This window comes from Trachypithecus francoisi, unplaced genomic scaffold (genome assembly GCF_009764315.1).
Source record: "Trachypithecus francoisi isolate TF-2019V2 unplaced genomic scaffold, Tfra_2.0 Lachesis_group12, whole genome shotgun sequence".
Classification (NCBI taxonomy): Eukaryota; Metazoa; Chordata; class Mammalia; order Primates; family Cercopithecidae; genus Trachypithecus; species Trachypithecus francoisi.
In genome coordinates, this window is record NW_022681457.1 from 10,258,054 (window position 1) to 10,279,679 (window position 21,626).

A 21,626-nucleotide genomic window follows, 5' to 3' on the forward strand; every position below is an offset into this window, starting at 1 on the left:
GCTGAGGCAGGAGAATGGCATGAACCTGGGAGGCAGAGCTTGCAGTGAGCCGAGATCACGCCACTGCACTCCAGCCTGGGTGACAGAGCAAGACTCGTTCTCAAAAAAAAAAAAAAAAAAGTATTAGTAATATCCTCTGTGTCACTTACCCCTTAAGTGGTTGAGTCATGGCTTGAAATTCATCATCTCAAACATGGCTTAGAGTCTGTAGACAGGGACAGTCCCAGGAATGCAGGTGTGGGCTTAAGGCTGAATTAAATAGATCCAGATGGCTCACACCTGTAATCCCAATACCTAAGAAGGCCAAGGCAGGTGGATCACTTGAGCTCCTGGAGCGAAGAAAGGATGTTAGTGGAAAAACTAGTGAAATCAGAATAAAGTCTATAGTATTATTTTTTAAAAGAGGCCAGGCACAGTGACTCATGCCTGTAATCCCAGCACTTTGGGAGGCCGAGGCGGGCGGATAAACTGAGGTCAGGAGTTCAAAACCAGCCTGGCCAACATGACGAAACCCCATCTCTGCTAGAAATACAAAAATCAGCTGGGGGCGGTTGTGGGTGCCTATAATCCCAGCTACTCAGGAAGCTGAGGCAGGAGAATCGCTTGAACCCAGGAGGCGGAGGTTGTGGTGAGCTGAGATTGCACCACTGCACTCCAGCCTGGGTGACAGAGTGAGACTCCATCTCAAAAAAAAAAAAAAAAAAAGACATGACAATTAAATAAATTGTGTAATCTTGAATTAAATCCTAAACCAAATACATGTCACTGGTAAAACAAGTGGTGAAATTTGACTAAAGTGGAGAGATCAGACAATAGTGCCATATCAGTGATATTTCTTTTTTTTTTTTTTTTTTTTTTGAGACGGAGTCTTGCTCTGTGCCCCAGGCTGGAATGCAGTGGCCCGATCTCGGCTCACTGCAAGCTCCGTCCCCCAGGTTCACGCCATTCTCCTGCCTCAGCCTCCTGAGTAGCTGGGACTACAGGCGCCCGCCACCACGCCCGGCTAATTTCCTTGTATTTTTAGTAGAGACGGGGTTTCACCGTGTTAGCCAGGATGGTCTCGATCTCCTGACCTCGTGATCCGCCCGCCTCGGCCTCCCAAAGTGCTGGGATTACAGGCATGAGCCACTGCGCCCGGCCTCAGTGATATTTCTTGACCTTGAACATCAGTAACAGAGCAGAATGTCCTTGATTTTAGGAACTATAACCTGAAGTGATTAGAGGTTAAGGGCATCACATGCAAATTAGACACACTTTTTTAGGGGAGAGAGAGGGAGAAAGGCTGAATGATGCAGCAAATGGAGTAAAATGCTAACTTTAGGGAAATCTGGATGAAGAAATTACAGAATTTTTTTTTTTTTTTTTGAGACAGGGTCTCACTCTGTCACCCAGGCTAGAGTGCAGTGGCACGATCATGGCTGACTGCAGCTTCTACCTCCCTGGGCTCAGATGACCCTCTCACCTCAGCCTCCCAAGTAGCTGGGACTACAGGCACACAGCACCACACCTGACTAATTTTTTGCATTTTTTTTTTCCCAGACTGGTCTCAAGCAATCCACCCACCTCAGCCTCCCAAAGTGCTCGGACTACAGGTGTAAGCCACTGTGCCTCGCCAGAAATTCTTTCAACTATTTTTGCCAGTTTTTTTGTAAGTCTGGAATTATGTCACAATTGAAAGCTCAAAATAATAATAAAAAAGATATTCTTTTTTTTTTTTTTTTTTTTTTTTTTTTTTTTTGAGACGGAGTCTGGCTCTGTTCCCAGGCTGAAGGCAGTGGCCGGATCTCAGCTCACTGCAAGCTCTGCCTCCTGGGTTTACACTTCTCCTGCCTCAGCCTCCGAGTAGCTGGGATACAGGCGACCGCCACTCGCCGGCTAGTTTTTTGTATTTTAGTAGGACGGGGTTTCAACGTGTTTTGCCAGGATGGTCTCGATCTCCTGACCTCGTGATCGCCGTCTCGGCTCCAAAGTGCTGGGATTACAGGCTGAGCCACCGCGCCCGGGCAAAAAAGAATTTACATTTATTTGGTGAAGGTAACTATGTTATGGCTGAGAGGGAGGCTGAGGTGTGAGGACCTGGCTCATGCCTGTAATCCCAGCACTTTGGGAGGCCAAGGTGGGCCAATCACTTGAGGTCAGGAGTTCGAGACCAGCCTGGCCAACATGGTGAAACCCTGTCTCTATTAAAAATACAAAAATTAGTCGGGTGTGGTGGCTCATGCACCTGTAATCCCAGCTACTCAGGAGGCTAGGACAGGAGAATTCCTTAAACCCAGGAGGTGGAAGTTGCAGTGAGCCGAGATCACACCATTGCACCCCAGTTTGAGGGACAGAGCGAGAGACTCCATCTTAAAGAAAAGAAAAAAAGAATTAGCACATTTGTTTGCCCCAAGAAGATACAACTAGTCTTGTACAGTAGTTACCTGTATCCACCGGATACATTCCAAGGCCCCAGTGAGTGCCGAAAACTATGCATAGTATATATATATAAAATAAATATATAATATAATATATATATATATATAAAATATATATAATATATAATATATATATATATATATAACTATATATATTAAAATGCATGGATTTCTTTTTCTTCTTCACAATGTCACAGATAGAACATGTGTTCTTACTGTAGATCTTAACAACTTCTGCATAGAATTTTTTTTTATTAAGTGGAGAGTTAGTTACTTACTTACTTAAAAGATACGTTTCTTGGCCGGGCGTGGTGATTCACACCTGTAATCCCAGCATTTTGGGAGGCCAAGGCGGGAAGATTCACTTGAGGTCAGGAAATCAAGACCAGCCTGGCCAACGTGGTGAAACCCCGTCTCTACTAAAAGTACAAAAATGAGCCGGGCGTGGTGTTGGGTGTCTGTAGTCCCAGCTACTCGGGAGGCTGAGGCAAGAGAATCGCTTGAACCTGGGAGACGGAGGTTGCAGTGAGCCAAGGTCGCATCACTGCACCATAGCCTGGGGGACAGGGCAAGACTCTGTCTCAAAAAAAGAAAAAGAAAGGAAATGTTTCTTTTCTTATGAAGTTCTTTGAATGAAAAGTTTTTCTTTTCACGTTTATTTTATTGAAACATTATAGCATTATCTTTGAAGAAGAATGTTATCATTCCATTCTGATTAAACCAATTAACTTATCCAAGCATATGTATGCTGTACACAGAGGAGCCAGTGTTAAAACCCCTATTTTTATCTTTTTAGATTCAGCAGATACATGTGCAGTTTTTTTACAAGTATATTGCATGATGTTGAGGCTTGCACTAATGATCCAGTCACCCAAGTAGTGAGCATATTACCAAATAGGTAAATTTTCAAGCCTTGCTCCCCTCCTTACCCAATGTTTAGCTCTCACTTATAAGTGAGAACATGTGGCATGTGGTTTTTTTTTTTTTTGGATGGAGTTTCACTCTTGCTGCCCAGGTTGGAGTGGAATGGCGCCATCTCGGCTCACTGCAGCCTCCACCTCCCAGAGTCAAGCAATTCTCCTACCTCAGCCTCCCGAGTAGCTATGATTACAGGCATACGCCACCACACCCAGCTAATTTTGTATTTTTAGTAGAGACAGGGTTTCTGCATGTTGGTCAGGCTGGTCTCGAACTCCCGACCTCAGGCAATCCACCTGCCTCAGCCTCCCAAAGTACTGGAATGACAGGCGTGAGCCACCGTGTCTGGCCAGTATTTGGTTTTCTGTTTCTATGTTAACTCATTTAGGATAATGGCCTCCAGCTGCATCCATGTTGCTGCAAAGGACATAATCTTGTGATTTTTCAAGGCCATATAGCATTCTGTGGTGTATACATAACGCCTTGTCTTTATCCAATCCACCTCTGATGGGCACCGAGTTACTTCCATGTCTTTCCTATTGTGAATCCTGCTGCAACGAACATACAAGTGCATATGTCTTTTTGGTAGAACGATTTATTTTCCTTTGGCTATATACCCAGTAATGGGATGGCTGGGCTGAATGGTAACTCTGTTTGTAGTGCTCTGAAACATCTCCTAACTGCTTTCCACAGTGGCTGAACTAATTTACACGCCTACCAACAGTGTATGAGTGTCTCTTCGGGGCCGGGCACAGTGGCTCACGCCTGTAATCCCAGCACTTTGGGAGGCCGAGGCAGGCAGATCACCTGAGGTCAGGAGTTTGAGACCAGCCTGACCAACATGGAGAAACCCCATCTCTACTAAAAATACAAAATTAGCCAGGCATGGTGGAGTATGCCTGTAATCCTAGCTACTAGGGAGGCTGAGGCAGGAGAATCGCTTGAACCTGGGAGGTGGAGGTTGCGGTGAGCTGAGATCGTGCCACTGCACTCCAGCCTGGGCAACGAGAGCAAGACACGGTCTCAGAAAACAAAAAATAAAAAAATAAAAAGTAGGTGTCCCCTTTGCTCCACAATCTCACCAGCATCTGTTAATTTCTGACTTTTCAGTAATGGTCATTCTGACTGGTGTGAGATGGTATCGTTGAGGGATAATTTAGGAATCAGAGAGGCCGGGCGCAGTGGCTCACGCCTGTAATCCCAGCACTTTGGAAGGCCGAGACGGGCAGATCACGAGGTCAGGAGATCGAGACCATCCTGGCTAACACGGTGAAACCCCGTCTCTACTAAAAAATACAAAAAACTAGCCGGGCGAGGTGGCGGCGCCTGTAGTCCCAGCTACTCGGGAGGCTGAGGCAGGAGAATGGCGTAAACCCGGGAGGCGGAGCTTGCAGTGAGCCGAGATCTGGCCACTGCACTCCAGCCTGGGCGACAGAGCGAGACTCCGTCTCAAAAAAAAAAAAGGAATCAGAGAGACCGAGGGGTTGAGGAGGATGTATTATTATTATTATTTAGGTGTGTAGCAGGATGAGCGGCAGACAAAACTCCTCAGACACTGAGTTAAAGAAGGAAGAGGGTGTATTCGGCCGGGGGGCATCGGCAAGACATCTGTCTCAAGAGCCGAGCTCCCCGAGTGAACAATTCCTGTCCTTTTAAGGGTTCACAACTCTAAGGGGTGCATGTGAGGGGGTTGTGATTGATTGAGCAAGCAGGGGGTATGTGACTGGGGCCTGCATGCACCGGTAATCAGATGAATTAGATCAGAACAAAACAAGATAGGGATTTTCTTTTTTTTTTTTTCTTGATACAGAGTCTTGCTCTGTCGCCCAGGCTGGAGTGCAGTGGCGCAATCTCGGCTCACTGCAAGCTCCGCCTCCCGGGTTCACGCCATTCTCCTGCCTCAGTCTCCCAAGTAGCTGGAACTACAGGCGCCCGCCACCGCATCCGGCTAATGTTTTGTTTTTTTTTTTTTAGTAGAGACGGGGTTTCACCGTGTTAGCCAGGATGGTCTTGATTTCCTGACCTCGTGATCCACCTGTCTCAGCCTCCCAAAGTGCTGGGATTAGAGGCGTGAGTCACCTCACCCAGTCTAAGAGAGGGATTTTCACAGTGCCTTTCTATACAATGTCTGTAATCTATAGATAACAGAACCAATTAGGTCAGGGGTGGATCTTTAACTACCAGGCCCAGGGTGCGGCGCCGGGCTGGCTGCCTGTGGATTTCATTTCTGCCTTTTAGTTTTTACTTCTTCTTTCTTTGGAAGCAGAAATTGGGCATAAGACAATGTGAGGGGTGGTCTCCTCCCTTAGGTGCACCAGCCCTGTCAGATCAACATCCAAAAAGACTGAGCCCCGAACAAAGAGTCTGGTTACCTTTTAAGCATTTCATGGGGCCAGAGGAGATCTGTGCACGGGGAAGCATATTACAGAAGCGAGAAACAAAGACAGTTACTCCATTGAGACATGCATGACATTCTTTCGTACTTTTCAAGGAAAAACATGTTTTGCGACTTGAGTTTATCTGCCTAGTGACCTTGCGGCTGCACAGCTGGAGAAACAGGGTCTTCACAATGCCTTCGAAGGGAGAGATAAGGCTCACTAGCCACAGACAGAAAAACAGACAGCTAATTTTTTTTTTTTTTTTTTTTGAGGCGGAGTCTCGCTCTGCCGCCCAGGCTGGAGTGCAGTGGCCGGATCTCAGCTCACTGCAAGCTCCACCGCGCCCGGCCCAGACAGCTAATTTTTAAAGGATTCCACCTCTTTCTCTTCCTCAGGGGGAACTGGGTTTTCTTTCTTTTTTTTTTTTTTTTTTTTGAGACGGAGTCTCGCTCTGTCGCCCAGGTTGGAGTGCGGTGGCCGGATCTCGGCTCACTGCAAGCTCCGCCTCCTGGGTTCACGCCATTCTCCTGCCTCAGCCTCCCGAGTAGCTGGGACTACAGGAGCCGCCACCTCACCCGGCTAGTTTTTTGTATTTTTTAGTAGAGACGGGGTTTCACCGTGTTAGCCAGGATGGTCTCGATCTCCTGACCTCGTGATCCGCCCATCTCGGCCTCCCAAAGTGCTGGGATTACAGGCTTGAGCCATCGTGCCCGGCCGGGTTTTCTTACCTACAACTGAGCTTTTGCTATTAAGGAAGGAGACCACTACTCCTCCTGCTGCCCTCCTCCCCCAACCTTGCCTAGTTCACAAGACAGGAGGAGACAGAAAGCAAAAAGTTAGAAAGAAGCAAAAGTAAGATAAATAGCCAGACAACCTTGGCACCACCACCCGGCCCTAGGAGTTAAAAAAAGGAATAATAATAACATCAACCCCGACCTAAACTACTTGTGTTATCTGTAAACTCCAGACACTGTACGAAAAAAGCATTGTAAAACTTTTTGTTCTGTTACCTGATGCATGTAGCCCCCAGTCACGTTTCCCATGCTTGCTTGATTTATCATGACCCTTTCACGTGGACCTCTTAGAGTTGTAAGCCTTTAAAAAGGCCAAGCATTTCTTTTTTTGAGGAGCTCGGCTCTTAAGACGTGAGTCTGCCGAGGCTCCCGGCCGAATAAAAAAACCTCTTCCTTCTTTAATCCGGTGTCTGAGGAGTTTTGTCTGCGGCTCGTCCTGTGACACTTCTTTAATTTCTTTTCATTCCTGTTCCAGTTTCTCACTGTGAAATTCCCTGTGTTTTTATACGATTCTCAGGGGGTTTCCTCTGAGCGTCATTAGGCCTGACTTCTCACGGTCAGCTGTGGGTACCACCTTCACATTGCAGAATTGAGAAGTTGACCCAGAAATGCATTTCGGGCTGAGCAGACAAGTGTCAGAGGAGCTGGCTAGACTGCAGACGTGTCAGAGGGACCATGGCCTTTCCGTAGGCTCAGGTGGAGGTGGAGGGGGAGGGGGAGTTGTGAACGTTCTAATGAAAAAAGTCAACATGAAAGCTTCCTGGCGATGGGCGCTGGGGCTCACCACCACTTCCTGTGCATCTCCCTGGCCCGCTGGGCTCAGTCCCCACCCCGCTGCTCAGCACTCGGCCAGCGGAATCTGAGCCATGCCTTCTACGCTCCGTGCCCTGCTCTGCCTCGGTGAGTTCTAGCATGGAAGGGGAATGGGATCAGGGTGTGCCAGGGAGGCAACTGGTCTCATTATTCCCGTCTTCCAGGGCTGTGTCTGAGCCAGAGGATCAGCGCCCCGAAGCGTGAGTCCTTCCTTCAAAACCCAGGGTCACTCTTTCGGGTTCAGGCCAAGCACCCTCCACCCAAGCACGGCTGGGGAGAGGCGGCAGGGTGCTGGCTTCCCAGGAGGGCCTGGGGCCAGCAGCAGGGTGGAGCCTACGGTTGGGGGGACGGGGCTCAGCTGGAACTCCAGCCTCTGATTCCCTTCCAGAGACTCTCCCAAAACCGATCATCAGGGCCATATCCACTTACATGGTTCCAAAGGAAAAGCAAGCGACCCTCTGTTGCCAGGGAAATTATGGAGCTGTTGAATACCAGCTGCATTTTGAAGGAAGCCTTTTTGCCGTGGAGACACCAAAACCCCCTGAACGAATTAACAAAGTCAAATTCCACATCCCAGACATGAACTCCCGCAAGGCAGGGCGATACAGCTGCATCTATCGGGTTGGGGAGCTCTGGTCAGAGCCCAGCGACTTGCTGGATCTGGTGGTAACAGGTAAACTGTCTGGTTCTCTAACTGGAGAGTGAGCTCAGTCTGCATCCGGGATGGAGCATTATCTATGAACTCTCCCAAGCCCCACTCAGACACTGCTTGTCTCGGTAGGAGGTTGGAGGAGGGGTGATCCCCGTCACAATCTCGGCCTACAAGGCGTTGTCTGCAGACAGTGTCTCTGTGTCCTACGAGCAGATGTGTCCTCGGTCAAGTTCTCCAAGACACAGATTCTGAGATAGATATTTGTGTGCAGGGGTATGACTGAGGAATGTCCTCAAAAACAATGCCTGTGGGCCAGGCGCAGTGGCTTACACTTTGCTTCCCTCACCCATCACAGGTGGTGGGGTTTTTTTGCTTGTTTTCAGACGGAGTTTCACTCCTGTCACCCAGGTTGGAGTGCAACGGTGCAGTCTCCCATGACTGCAACTTCCACCTCCTGGGTTCAAGTGATTCTCCAGCCTCAGCTTCCCAAGTAGCTGGGATTACAGGCGCCCACCACCACGCCAATTTTTGTATTTTTGGTAGAGACAGGGTTTCACTATGTTGACCAGGGTGGTCTCAAACTCCTGACCTCAGGTGATCTGCCCGCCTCAGCCTCCCAAAGTGCTGGGATTACAGGTGTGAGCCATCGCGCCCGGCCAGGTGGTGTTTTTCTAAAAAACAAAATTTAGCTTTTTTTTTTTCTTTTTTTTGAGATAGTCTCGCTGCAGTACAGTGGTGCAATCTCAGCTCACTGCAACCTCTGCCTCCCGGATTCAAGCAATTCTCCTGCCTCAGCCTCCCAAGTAGTTGGGATTACAGGCATGGGCCACCACACCCGGCTAATTTTTGCGTTTTTAGTAGAGACGGGGTTTCACCATGTTGGCCAGGCTGGTTTCAAACTCCTGACCCAGGAGGTCGAGCCTTTGGTGAGCCAAGATAGTGCCATGGCACTCCAGCCTGGGGAACAGAGCAAGACCCTGTACCATTTTTAAAAATGGTTTAGATGGTAAATCTTCTATTGTGTGTATTTGACCAAAATAATACTAATTTTAAAAATTAAAAAAAAAAAGCTGGCTGCCAGGCATGGTGGCGGGCCCCTGTAGTCCCAGCTACTCGGGAGGCTGAGGCAGAAGACCCGCTTGAACCCGGGAGGCGGAGGTTGCAGTGAGCCAAGATCGCGTCGCTGCACTTCAGCTTGGGTGACAGAGCGAGACTCCGTCTCAAAAAAAAAAAAAAAAAAAAAAACAAGAAAAGAAAAGAAAGCAGAAAATATACAAATAGCTGGCTGCTCGTCTCTAAGTTTCTGGTGCGGTGGCCCCACCTTCTCTCACAGAAATGTATGACACACCCACCCTCTCGGTTCATCCTGGACCCGAAGTGACCTCGGGAGAGAAGGTGACCTTCTACTGCCGTCTAGACACTGCAACAAACATGTTCTTACTGCTCAAGGAGGGAAGATCCAGAGACGTACAGCGCAGATACGGGAAGGTCCAGGCGGAGTTCCCCATGGGCCCTGTGACCACAGCTCACAGAGGGACATACCGATGTTTTGGCTCCTATAACAACTATGCCTGGTCTTTCCCCAGTGAGCCAGTGAAGCTCCTGGTCACAGGTGAGGAAATGCTCGATTCCTCACAGCCCCTGCCGCCATGTCCTACCTGGAGCCCTAAGGGATGTCCAGAGAGTGATGGGAACGGTGTCCAAGGGACGTCCACTTCCCGGGAGCCCAGTTGGTCATGTGAGGAAGAACACCAGAAGCAGGAAGGAGGAGGGAGCAGAGAAAGGAATGGTAAGGCAGGTGGATCATGAGGTCAGGAGTTCGAGACCAGCCTGGCCAAGACGGTGAAACCCTGTCTCTACTAAAAATACAAAAATTAACCAGACGGAGTGGCGGACACCTCTAGTCCCAGCTACTCAGGAGGCTGAGGCAGGAGAATCGCTTGAACCCAGGAGACAGAGGTTGCAGTGAGCCGAGATCATACCACTGCACTGCAACCTGGGCAACACAGCAAGATTCCATCTCAAAAAAAAAAAAAAAAAAAAAGAATGGCAAGACTGGAGGAAACCCAAAATCCTTACTTTTTTACTTTATCTCCTTTTCCAGGCGACATTGAGAACACCAGCCTTGCACCTACAGACCCCACATTTCCTGGTGAGTAACTAGTCCTTCTAAGCTCAGAGGAGAGATCAGAGCCTCCCAGTGACACTAAAAACATGGCATTCATTCAAAATATTCATCGAGGCCGGGCACGGTGGCTCACGCCTGTAATCCCAGCACTTTGGGAGGCCGGGATGGTGCATCACTTGAGGTCAGGAGTTCAAGACCAGCCCGGCCAACATGGCGAAACCCCATCTCTACTAAAAATACAAAAATTAGGCTGAGCACCATGGCTCACTCCTGTAATCCCAGCACTTTGGGAGGCTGAGGCAGGCAGATCACAAGGTCAGGAATTCGAGACCAGCCTGGCCAACATGGTGAAACCCCATCTCTACTAAAAATACAAAAATTAGCCAGGCATGGTGGTACTCACCTGTAATCCCAGCTACTTGGGAGGCTGAGGTAGGAGAATCGCTTGAACCAGGGAGGCAGAGGTTGCAGTGAGCTGAGATTGCACCATTGCACTCCAGCCTGGGCAATAGAGAGAGACTCCGTCTCAAAAAAAAAAAAAAGAAAATGAAAACGAAGAATAGCCGGGCGTGGTGGTGGTATGCACCTATAATCCCAGCTACTCAGGAGAGAATCACTTGATCCTGGGAGGCAGAGGTTGCAGTGAGCCGAGATTGCGCCACTGCACTCCAGCCTGGGTCACAGAGCAAGACTCCATCTCACACACACACACAAAATATATATATATATATATATAATATATATATATATATAAAATATACACTAAAATATACACTGTATATTATATATATAATACAGTGTATATTATATATATATTATATATATATATATATATATAAAATATACACTAAAATATACACTGTATATTATATATATAATACAGTGTATATATATATATATTTTATATATATATATATATATATAGTGCATAGTATACACGGTGAATTACACTGTAACAGTCAGCCAGGCAAATATCTTGACTTTGTGACACTCAAATTCTAGCAGAAGGAGACAGACCATGGATCAATGTCAGGATAGCACATAGGAGGAAATGATGCTATGGAAGGAAAAGACAAAGTAGAACAGACTTACAGGGATTGAAATGGCAGCTAGCAGTATTAAATAGGGTTGTCCAGATGAACCTCACAGAGAATAAGGCATCTGAACAAATGCGTTCAGACTTGAGTTAGTCACGTGGCTCTCAGGAGAAAGGAGGCTCCAGAGAGAGGAAATGGCCTCTGCCTGTGCCCTGGGGCAGGAAGATGACTGGGGTAATAAAATCATAACTCTGAGGCCAGGAGGGTTGAAAATGATGTTTGGAAAATGACCGTGGAGATGGGATGGGGCTGGGGCTACACGGTTAGCACATTGAAAAAAAAAATAGTGAGACTTTGAATTTGACTACGTGTGAGGGGAAAGAGGTAATGATGACTTAATGAGGAAAATGAGGCTTACATAGAAGACAGGGGCTGGGCCGTGTGGTTCCAGCATGTAATCCCAGCACTTTGGAAGGCAGAGGCGGGCGGATCACTTGAGGTCAGGAGATCGAGACCAGCCTGGCCAACACAGTGAAACCCCGTCTCTACTGCACATACAAACGTTAGGTGGGCGTGGTGGCACACGCTCTAATTACAGCTAGTCGGGGCTGAGGCAAGAGGATCGCTTAAACTCGGGAGGCTGAGGTTGCAGTGAGCTGAGATCGCACCACTACGCTCCAGCCTGGAAGGCCTGTAATCCCAGCCCTTTGGGAGGCCAAAGCAGGCAGGTCATCTGAGGTTGGGAGTTCGAGACCAGCCTGGCTGGCAAAACCCCGTCTCTACTAAAAATATGAAAAAAAATTAGCCAGGTGTGGCGGCGTGTGCCTGTACTCCCAGCTACTCGGGAGGCTGGAACAGAGCGAGACTGTATCTCAAAAAAAAAAACCAAAACAACAAAAATAGAAGACATGACTGGTGCAAAGACACCTGCTCATGAGTTCTAGACTGGAATTCTTCCTCAGGTTTGTCCATCTGTGGACCCTTCCGCTTTGCCTGCTGGATGAAGCCCCTGGGCCCTGCAGGGTAGGGTGGGACCTTGCAAAACTGCAGAACGTCATGGGATGGACCCAAGGGAAGGAGCGCGGGGTCGGAAGAGGTCAACATCATTCTCTTTTCTTCACTTCCCTTATTATCAGCAGACTCTTGGGACACCTGCCTTTTAACCACCGAGACGGGACTCCAGAAAGGTAAGTAGACTCCTGGGGCCATAGGCTCTGAAGGAAGGAGCTGGGCATAGAGTAATGACCTGGGAAAGAGATCGGGATGAACAGAACAAGAGGGTGTCCTTGGCCAAGCACAGTGGCTCACGCCTGTAAACCCAGCCCTTTGGGAGGCTGAGGCGGGCGGATCATCTGAGGTCAGGAGTTCGAGACCGCCCTGGCCAACATGGAGAAACTCCATCTCTACTAAAAAGAGAAAAAAATTATCTGGGCGTGGTGATGGGCGCCTGTAGTCCCAGCTACTTGGGAGGCTGAGGCAGGGTGTTCTTACAGCCCTGTCAGCGAGATCACCCTGTTCTCCTGCTGCCCACAGACCTTGCCCTCTGGGACTACACTGCCCAGAATCTCCTTCGGATGGGCCTGGCCTTCCTGGTCCTGGTGGCTCTAGCGTGGCTCCTGGTTGAAGATTGGCTCAGCAGGAAGAGGACTAGAGAGCAAGCCAGCAGAGCTTCCACTCAGGACGGCAGGAGAAGGTTGAACACAAAGACTCTTTAAAGAATGACCATGAGACGCAGTGGCCATGGGTGGAACTGAAAGCTGGTGTTGAGCCTCAGCGGCGTGAGCTCTGCGTCAGACCCACTGAGGAGGGAGTCACTGCAGGGAATGGGGGACACTGGCATTCCATTTGTCAGAGCATCCCGGACGACGCAGAGGGTGGGAGAACTACATGCTAAATCTCTTTCTGGTTTTTTTTTTTTTTTTGAGACAGAGTTGTGCTCTTGTTGCCCAGGCTGGAGTGCAAGGGCGTGATTTTGGCTCACTGCAACCTCTACCTCTCCATCCCTTGGGCTCAAGCGATTCTCCTGCCTCAGCCTCCCGAGTAGCTGAGATTACAGGCATGCGCCACCATGCCTGGCTAATTTTGTATTTTTAGTAGAGATGGGGTTTCTCCCTGTTGGTCAGGTTGGTCTTGAACTCCTGATCTCAAGAGATCCCTCCGCCTCGGCCTCCCAAAGGGCTGGGATTACAGGCATGAGCTACCGCGCCCAGCTGCTAAATTTCTTTTGTAGACATATCCTGTGGTCTCTTCTAGGCTCTAAGTATTTTTGTGCCACTTACTGCAAACCATACTTTTAACCACTCTGGTCTTTTCTGAAAAGATCTCTTCTTCTTTAACAGGATGGCCATGGAAATATTTGTTTCCTACTTTGGTCTTTCTTTCCTTTCTCTGCAGGAAGCCATTCAAAATAGTTAATAACCAATATAGAATAGGTCTGTATCAAATGATTCAGGAGGCATTGTGGCAACAACCAGTCGTAGAGAAGCAGCTTTATAAGTGAATCCTGCCGGGGGCGGTGGCTCATGCCCATAATCCCAACACTTTGGGAGACTGAGGTGGGCAGATCACCTGAGGTCAGGAGTTCGAGACCAGCCTGGCCAACACGATTAAACCTCATCTCTACTAAATACAAAAATTAGCCAGGTATGGTGGCGTGTGCCTGTAATCCCAGCTACTTGGGAGGCTGAGGCAGGAGAATAGCTTGAACCCGTGAGGCAGAGGCTGCAGTGAGCCAAGATTGCACCACTGTACTCCAGCCTGGGTGACAGAGCAAGAGTCTGTCTCAAAAAATAAATAAAAATACAAATACAAAAATTAGCCAGGCATGATGTGGTACATGTCTGTGATCCCAGCTACTCAGGAGGCGGAGGCAGGAGAATCACTTGAACCCAGAAAGCAGACGCTGCAGTGAGCCGAGATCACACCACTGCACTCCATCCTGGGTGATAGAGCAAGACTGTCTTAAAAAAAAGAAAAGAAAAAAAAATAATAGCGAGTCCTGGCTGCATCCCAACCATGCCCCAATTCCTCCTACCCCAAAGCACCACGGAATCCCATCTTCTTTTTTATGTTTTTGTTTTTGTTTTGTTGGGATGGAGTTTCACTGTTGTTGCCCAGGATGGAGTGCAGTGGCGCGATCTCGGCTCACTGCCACCTCCACCTCCAGGGTTCAAGCGATTCTCCTGCCTCAGCCTCCTGAATAGCTGGGACTACAGGCATACACCACCATGCCTGGTTAATTTTTGTATTTTTAGTAGAAATTGGGTTTCATCATGTTGGCCAGGCTGGTCTTGAACTCCTGACTTCAGGTGATCCACCAGCCTCGGCCTCCCAAAGTGCTGGAATTACAGGCGTGAGCCACCACGCGTGGCCACCGTTCTCTCTTCTTTATCCATACCTTGCCTTGTTCTTCAGAGCTCTGCATAGATACCATTTCCTCCAAGAGCGTTTCCATAACTCTGACTTCACACACAGACAGCACTTTTTTGTTTGTTTGTTTTGAGATGGAGTCTCACTGTGTAGCCCAAGCTGCGGTGCAGTTGTTCAACCTCAGCTCACTGTAACCTTCGCCTCTGGGGTTCAAGCAATTCTCTTTCCTCAACCTCCCAAATAGCTGGGACTAGAGCCACGCACCACCACACCCAGTTAATTTTTTGTGTGTTTTTTAGAAGAGATGGGGTTTCATCATGTTGCCCTGGGTGGTCTCGAACTCCTGAGCGCAGGTGATCGCCCTGCTTTGGCCTGGCAGGGATTACAAAGTGCTGGGATTACAGGTGTAAGCCACCATGCCTGGCCAAGACACTTTTCTCATCCCAGAGCACCTGCTAATTCCTTGTAACGGCACCTGAACCCTGATTCGGCATGTATGTCCATTTTCCTGTCTCCGCCGTGAACTCGTGTGAATTGATCTATGTCAGATTTAGTGGCTGCGTTCACAGCTCCGGCAATTATAAAGGGGTTCTCAGGAAATGTATGTCAAATGAAGGAATGTATATGCGGGGCCGTGGCACAGCCTGCAACTTGAGACTTCTCACTAGGGGCCTTTAAATGCTGTCTGGACACCACCATTGCTTTCCTCCCTGAGAACTTCTACTTATGAACCCATTTACATACTCACCACATAGGCCCCACACCCTCCCATTATTCTGGTGCCTCATGCCAGTCAAATTTATTCTCTAAATCTGATTTTTCCATTAAATATCAACCTGGCCAACACGATGAAACCCCGTCTCTACTAAAAATACAACATATTAGCCGGGCACAGTGTCTCGCACCTGTAATCTCAGCTACTCAGAAGGCTGAGGCAACAGAATCGCTTGAACCCGGGAGGTGGAGGTTGCGGTAAGCCGAGATCACGCCACTGCACTCCAGCCTGGTAACAGAGCGAGACTCCGTCTCTAAATAAATAGAGACAAACTGCTGACTTGCATATTTTTTCTTTACCCCAACTCATTCCTTACATGTAGACACCTGTCATCCCAGCTACTCAGAAGGCTGAGGCAGGAGAATCGCTTGAACCTGGGATGCGGAGGTCGCGGTGAGCTGAGATAGCACCACTGCACTCCGGCCTGGTGACAAAACGAGACTCCATCTCAAAACAAAAAAAAAAGTATAGGCTCAATCGTTTCATTATTTGCTTTACTGGTTCAGCAAAAGCCAGGAAACACAACTTTGTGGTAATCCGAGTGTTATTCAACTGTATATGGTTTACTTTATTGTAAATACTGGTGAACAGTGGTCAATAAATGGTTGTATATCCTTAATTAGAAAAAAAAAGACCCGAAGTATAGCAAACTGATACCGATCTCATTTTGCAGGGGCCCGCCTGCTCTCCCCTCTCCGAGAGTGTAATCCTGTGCTTGGCTGGGCGCGGTGGCTCAAGCCTGTAATCCCAGCACTTTGGGAGGCCGAGACGGGCGGATCACAAGGTCAGGAGATCGAGACCATCCTGGCTAACCTGGTGAAACCCCGTCTCTACTAAAAAAAAATACAAAAAAATTAGCCGGGCGAGGTGGCGGGCGCCTATAATCCCAGCTACTCGGGAGGCTGAGGCAGGAGAATGGCGTAAATCCGGGAGGCGGAGCTTGCAGTGAGCTGAGATCCGGTCACTGCACTCCAGCCTGGGCGACAGAGCGAGACTCCGTCTCAAAAAAAAAAAAAAAATCCTGTGCTTAATAAACTGCTGCTGCTTTGCTAGGTGTGTGTATCATGACCCACGCTTTGTTCACACCACCAAGGACCCAGGACTTCACAGCTTCAGCTGGTAACAGGGGAAGCAGGGGTAAGGACATTTAAAACCTGCTTGTGTGTTAACCGTCATCGTCATCCTGTAACACTGGATCCCCAAAAGTAACTCATCTTATAACTGAATACTTGTGCTTTTTTTTTTTTTTCTTTGAGACGAAGTCTCTCTCTTACTCAGACTGGAGTTCTGTGGCACGATCTCAGCTCACTGCAACCTCTGCCTCCCGGGTTCCAGCAGTCCTCCTGCCTCAGCCTCCGCAGTAGCTGGGATTACAAGTGCATGCCACCACGCCCAGCTCATTTTTGTATTTTTAGTAGAAACAGGGTTTCTCCATGTTGGTCTTGAACTCCCGACCTCAGGTGATCCACCCACCTTGGCCTCCCAAAGTGCCGGGATGACAGACAGGAGCCACCACACCCAGATACTTGTGCCTTTTGACCAACATCTTCCTCCCCTGACACGCCCAGCCCCTGGTAACTGCCACCCAGTCTTGCTTCTAGGAGAGCAACTTTTTTTTTTTTTTTGAGATGGAGTCTCGCTCTGCACGCCCAGGCTGGAGTGCAGTGCTGCAATCTCAGATCACTGCAACCTCCGCTTCCCGGGTTCAAGCGATTCTCCTGTCTCAGCCTCCAGAGTAGCTGGAATTACTGAGCCACTGTGCCCAGCCAGAAGACCCACTCCCACTGACCCTCACTGGTCCATGGCTCTGGGGGCCACGTTCCCTAAGACATAACCCACACTGGCAGCCTTTGTTCTGACCTCTCACGTGTGGTCCCCACCTGCTGGAAACCGGCTTCTCTCCCCCACACTTCCTCTGAAGCTGTGTGAGACCAACCCTGATGAGCTTCCTGGAACACAGTGACCCTGCTCAGCCCTTCTCATCATTGCTTCTCCATCCTTGTATTTCACACGTTGACCACTTCCTCCTCAAAGGAGTCACCTCGCTGGCCTTCTCAGACACTTCTTGCGACTCGTTTTCTGACAGCGATGGCGCCAGTAGGTTTACAGGGCACCCCCACCGCCAGAGCTAGTCCCAGCTACTCGGGAGGCTGAGGCAGGAGAATCACTGGAACCCGGGAGGCAGAGGTTGCAATGAACCGAGATCGTGCCACTGCTCTCCAGCCTGGGTGACAGACTGAGAGTCCTCCTCAAAAATAAAATAAATTACAGTCTCGTTGTGTTGCCCAGGATGGAATGCATGCAGCGGTGAGAACGTACGGATTTTGGTTTCCTACTCCTGGGTGACTTCACTTAGAATAATGGCCTCCAGCTCCATCCCAGTTGCTGCAAATGACATTATTTCCTTCCTTCTAATGGCCATGACGTGTTGATACCACATTTTATCTGCTCGATAGTCAATGGGCACTTCCGTTGGTTCCACATCTTTGCAATTGTGAATTGTTCAGCCTTTTTTTTTTTTTTTTTTTGAGACAGAGTTTCGCTCTGTTGCCCAGGCTGGAGTGCAGTGGCACCATCTCAGCTCACTGCAAGCTCCGCCTCCCGGGTTTACGCCTTTCTCCTGCCTCAGCCTCCCGAGTACCTGGGACTACAGGCGCCCACCACCGCGCCCGGCTAATTTTTTGTTTTTGTATTTTTAGTAGAGACGGGGTTTCACCATGTTCACCAGGATGGTCTCAATCTCCTGACCTCATGATCCTCCCGCCTCAGCCTCCCAAAGGAGGCAGCCATTCTTAACTTGGGGTGATTTTGTCCCCATGCGGACATCTGGCCACATCCCCAGAGCTTTTCGGTTGCCATGAGTTGCAGTGGGGGTAGGCTCAGGCTCATGGTGTCTGCTGGGCAAAGTCCAGGTGTGCTGCTATGCATCATGTGGCACACAGGGCAGTCCTTGTGATGGTCTGAATTGGTCCTGCCAAACTTCACGTACAAGCCCTAGCCCCAGGTGTGACTATTTGGACACAGGGCTTCTCAGAGGTAATTAATGCTGGCCAGGCACCGTGGCTCACGCCTGTAATCACAGCACTTCAGGAGTTCTGTGTTTATTACTTGTAAGTGGGTAAGAGCCCAGTGTGGCAGCTCACACGTGTAATCCCAACACTTTGGGAGGCTGAGGCCAGGGGTAACTTGAGGTCAGGAGTTCAAGACCAGCCTGGTCAATACAGCAAGACCCCATCTCTATAAAATATTTTAAAGTTATCCAGGCATGTTTGGCACGCACCTGTAATCCTAGCTACTTACTCAGGAGGCTCAGGTTGGGAGGATCGCTTGACCCGGGAGTTCAAGGCTGCCCTGAGCTAAGATTGCACCATTGCACTCCAACCTGGCTGTGAGCAACAGAGCAACACCACTATCTTGGCCGGGCACGGTGGCTCACGCCTGTAATCCCAACACTTTGGGAGGCCGAGGCAGGTGGGTCACCTGAGGTCAGGAGTTTGAGACCAACCTGACCAACATGGTGAAACCCCATCTCTACTAAAAACATAAAAATTAACTGGGGGTAGGCCAGGCACGGTGGCTCAAGCCTGTAATCCCAGCACTTTGGGAGGCCAAGATGGGCGGATCACGAGGTCAGGAGATCGAGACCATCCTGGCTAACACAGTGAAACCCCGTCTCTACTAAAAATACAAAAAATTAGCCGGGCGAGGTGGCGGGCGCCTGTAGTCCCAGCTACTCGGCTGAGGCAGGAGAATGGCACGAACCCGGCAGGCGGAGCTTGCAGTGAGCTGAGATCCGGCCACTGCACTCCAGCCTGGGCAACAGAGCGAGACTCCGTCTCAGAAAAAAAAAAAAAAAAAAAAAAAAAATTAACTGGGGGTGGTGGCAGGCACCCATAATCCCAGATACTTGGGAGGCTGAGGCATGAGAATCACTTGAACTTGGGAGATGGAGGTTGCAGTGAGCTGAGATCACAGCACTGCACTCCAGCCTGGGCAACTGAGTGAGACCCTGTCCACCCCACCACCCCACCAAAAAAAAAAAAAAAACCTACCATCTTAAATAAAATCAAAATTTTAAGTAGATAAAATATTTAGGGGGAAAAAACTTCAATTAAATATGCAGCAATCTGACCCCGACGTTTTCACTCCCAGCCTCTACCTGCTATCTTTGTGTCTTTATTTTTAGCAAATTCTACACAGCAACCTCATGCCCATGTAGAACCGTAAATGTTGACTCAGCCCCACCTGTCATCACTGGACCACTGCCTTTATTCACGCTCAGTGTCTCCACCACACTTCCCACTGATATGAACTGTACCCCACTAAAGTTACCCAATGCCTGCATTACTACCAGCTGACTGTAGCCCTAAACACCACGGCGATTCGAGCATTTGAGATTTATCTTGACAAGGGCTGACGAAAGACAGCAATGCTCAGCAGCAAGATAAATGACAGCCTTCATGGTACCATTCAGTGCTAAAGCCACTCAACCTCCAGACTTGGGTTAGTAAAAAGAATTTTGTCACCCCAGCACTTTGGGAGGCCAAGGCAGGCAGGTCACCTGAGGTCAGGAATTCGAGACCAGCCTGGTTAACATGGGGAAACCCTGTCTCTACTAAAAATACAAAAATTAGCCAGGCGTGGTGGCATACACCTCTAGTCCCAGCTACTCAGGAGGCTGGGACAGAAGACTCACTTGAACCCAGGAGGTGGAGGTTGCAGTGAGCCAAGATCGCACCACTGCACTCCAGCCTAGGAAACAGAGTGAGACAAAACTGTCATCTTAGCTTTCAACCTAAAGCATTAGCCATATGCCCTTGTTTTTGTGCCTGGGACCATGATAACTTCCCCCATTTTTTTTTTTTTTTTTTTGAGACGGAGTTTTGCTCTTATCGCCCAAGCTGGAGTGTAATGGTGTGATCTCGGCTCACTGCAACCTCCGCCTCCCGGGTTCAAGCGATTCTCCTGCCTCCGCCTCTCAAGTACCTGGGATTACCAGCATGCACCACCATGTCCAGCTAATTTTGTATGGTTAGTAGAGACGGGTTTCTCCATGTTGAGGCTGGTCTCGAACTCCCAACCTCAGGTGATCCGCCCACCTCGGCCTGCCAAAGTGCTGGAATCACAGGCGTGAGTCACCGTGCCCGGCCTGACAACTATTCATTCGTAAGGAAAATTTTGGAGTGGCTTCTATGCATTTTATATGAATGACCAAATACAGGGTGTGGAAAAGCTGTGTTTGCCATGGCAATGGGAAGCAGAGAGAACAGGGTAGGCGAGAGACAGAGACATATATATAGAGACTCCCAGAGACAGCCACACAGATTCACACAGACAGACAGACAGGCTGGGCACGGTGACTCACACCTGTAATCCCAGCACTCTGGGAGGCCTAAGCAGGTGGATCACCTGAAGTCAGGAGTTCGAGAACAGCCTGCCCAACATTGTGAAACCCCGTCTCTAGAAAGAATACAAAAAATTAGCTGGGCATGGTGGCACATGCCTGTAATTCCAGCTACTCGGAAGGCTGAGGCAGGAGAATCTCTTGAACCCAGGAGGTGGAGGTTGCAGTGAGCCGAGATCGCGCCATTGCACTCCATGAGCATGGGCAACAGAGAGAGACTCCGTCTCAAAAAAAAAAAAGAAACAGAGACAGCCAGAGAGATACATACAAAGACAGACACAGAGATACAGAAACGCCCAGCAGACAGACACACAGAGACACACACAGAGACCGAGACACAGAGACACACACACAGAGACAGTGATAGAGACACAGAGACAGAGACAAAAAGACAGAGACACAGAGAGAGACACACACAGAAAGTAGGAGCCGGCCCGTGGGAGCCAGGCGGAGCCAGTGCGAGGCAAGGCCATCTTCTGAATTAAAGGTAAGAGTGCCTGTAAGCTTGTTTCGTGGGTGACAAGATGGATGATAACAGGGTTGGCTGCCCGTGATCCTCAAGCTGTTGCTGGGAAGCCTCCACAGGTGCGAGCCAGGCCCTTGGCACAGATCATCTGCACTGCTGTGTACAAAGGCACAGCTGAGAGCTGATGAGAGACCGCGGGGCCCACAGTGCCAAGCATATTAACTATCTGGGCCATTTGTCAATGCGTGGGTTAGGATATGATCAAGTAAGTCACAAAGACACACCGATCACATAGATGCACCAGGCAGTTCGTAAACTAGACCAAGGGGTGCCTGAGTTAGAGAAGAAAAGAAATAGAAGAATCAACAGAATCATCCCTGAACTTCTCAGCAATACTTCTTCCTAGACTAAGCACAGAGTAGCATGTTTATGGCAGGTTTACTCTTGAGCATGTCAATAAACGCAGCTGCAACAC

At 49.0% G+C, this 21,626-nt stretch overlaps 1 protein-coding gene and 1 long non-coding RNA gene across 5 annotated transcripts in view; one reads left to right on the plus strand and one right to left on the minus strand.

Annotated features, from left to right (window-relative positions):
- LOC117093707 overlaps positions 1-17,955 on the minus strand; it is a 30,414-nt gene extending 12,459 nt beyond the window's left edge. The window contains exon 1 of the long non-coding RNA XR_004441210.1: positions 17,923-17,955. This is a non-coding gene — a long non-coding RNA (uncharacterized LOC117093707). The remainder of the gene's footprint in view (positions 1-17,922) is intronic.
- On the plus strand, positions 6,629-16,488 carry NCR1 (natural cytotoxicity triggering receptor 1). Of its 4 annotated transcripts, none has more exons than XM_033229194.1 (8): positions 6,629-7,407; positions 7,485-7,520; positions 7,709-7,993; positions 9,306-9,584; positions 10,077-10,124; positions 12,274-12,324; positions 15,955-15,987; positions 16,300-16,488. In XM_033229194.1, exons 1-8 carry the CDS (start codon positions 7,374-7,376, stop codon positions 16,332-16,334), a joined length of 801 nt encoding a protein of 266 aa, XP_033085085.1. In that variant the 5' UTR covers positions 6,629-7,373; the 3' UTR covers positions 16,335-16,488. The 4 variants fall into 4 exon arrangements, with proteins under 4 accessions (XP_033085085.1, XP_033085086.1, XP_033085083.1 ...); XM_033229195.1 differs by having other exon boundaries at positions 12,277-12,324; positions 16,300-16,487; XM_033229192.1 differs by lacking the exons at positions 15,955-15,987; positions 16,300-16,488 and adding an exon at positions 12,671-13,129.
- Positions 17,956-21,626: the final 3,671 nt, after the last annotated feature.

Excerpts from the sequence above, each read along its gene's own strand:
- NCR1 (XM_033229192.1), top strand. The coding sequence starts at position 7,374 with ATGCCTTCTACGCTCCGTGCCCTGCTCTGCCTCG. Across the intron at positions 9,585-10,076 it reads AGTGAAGCTCCTGGTCACAG|GCGACATTGAGAACACCAGC; the intron begins GTGAGGAAATGC and ends CTCCTTTTCCAG. Across the intron at positions 12,325-12,670 it reads CGAGACGGGACTCCAGAAAG|ACCTTGCCCTCTGGGACTAC; the intron begins GTAAGTAGACTC and ends TGCTGCCCACAG.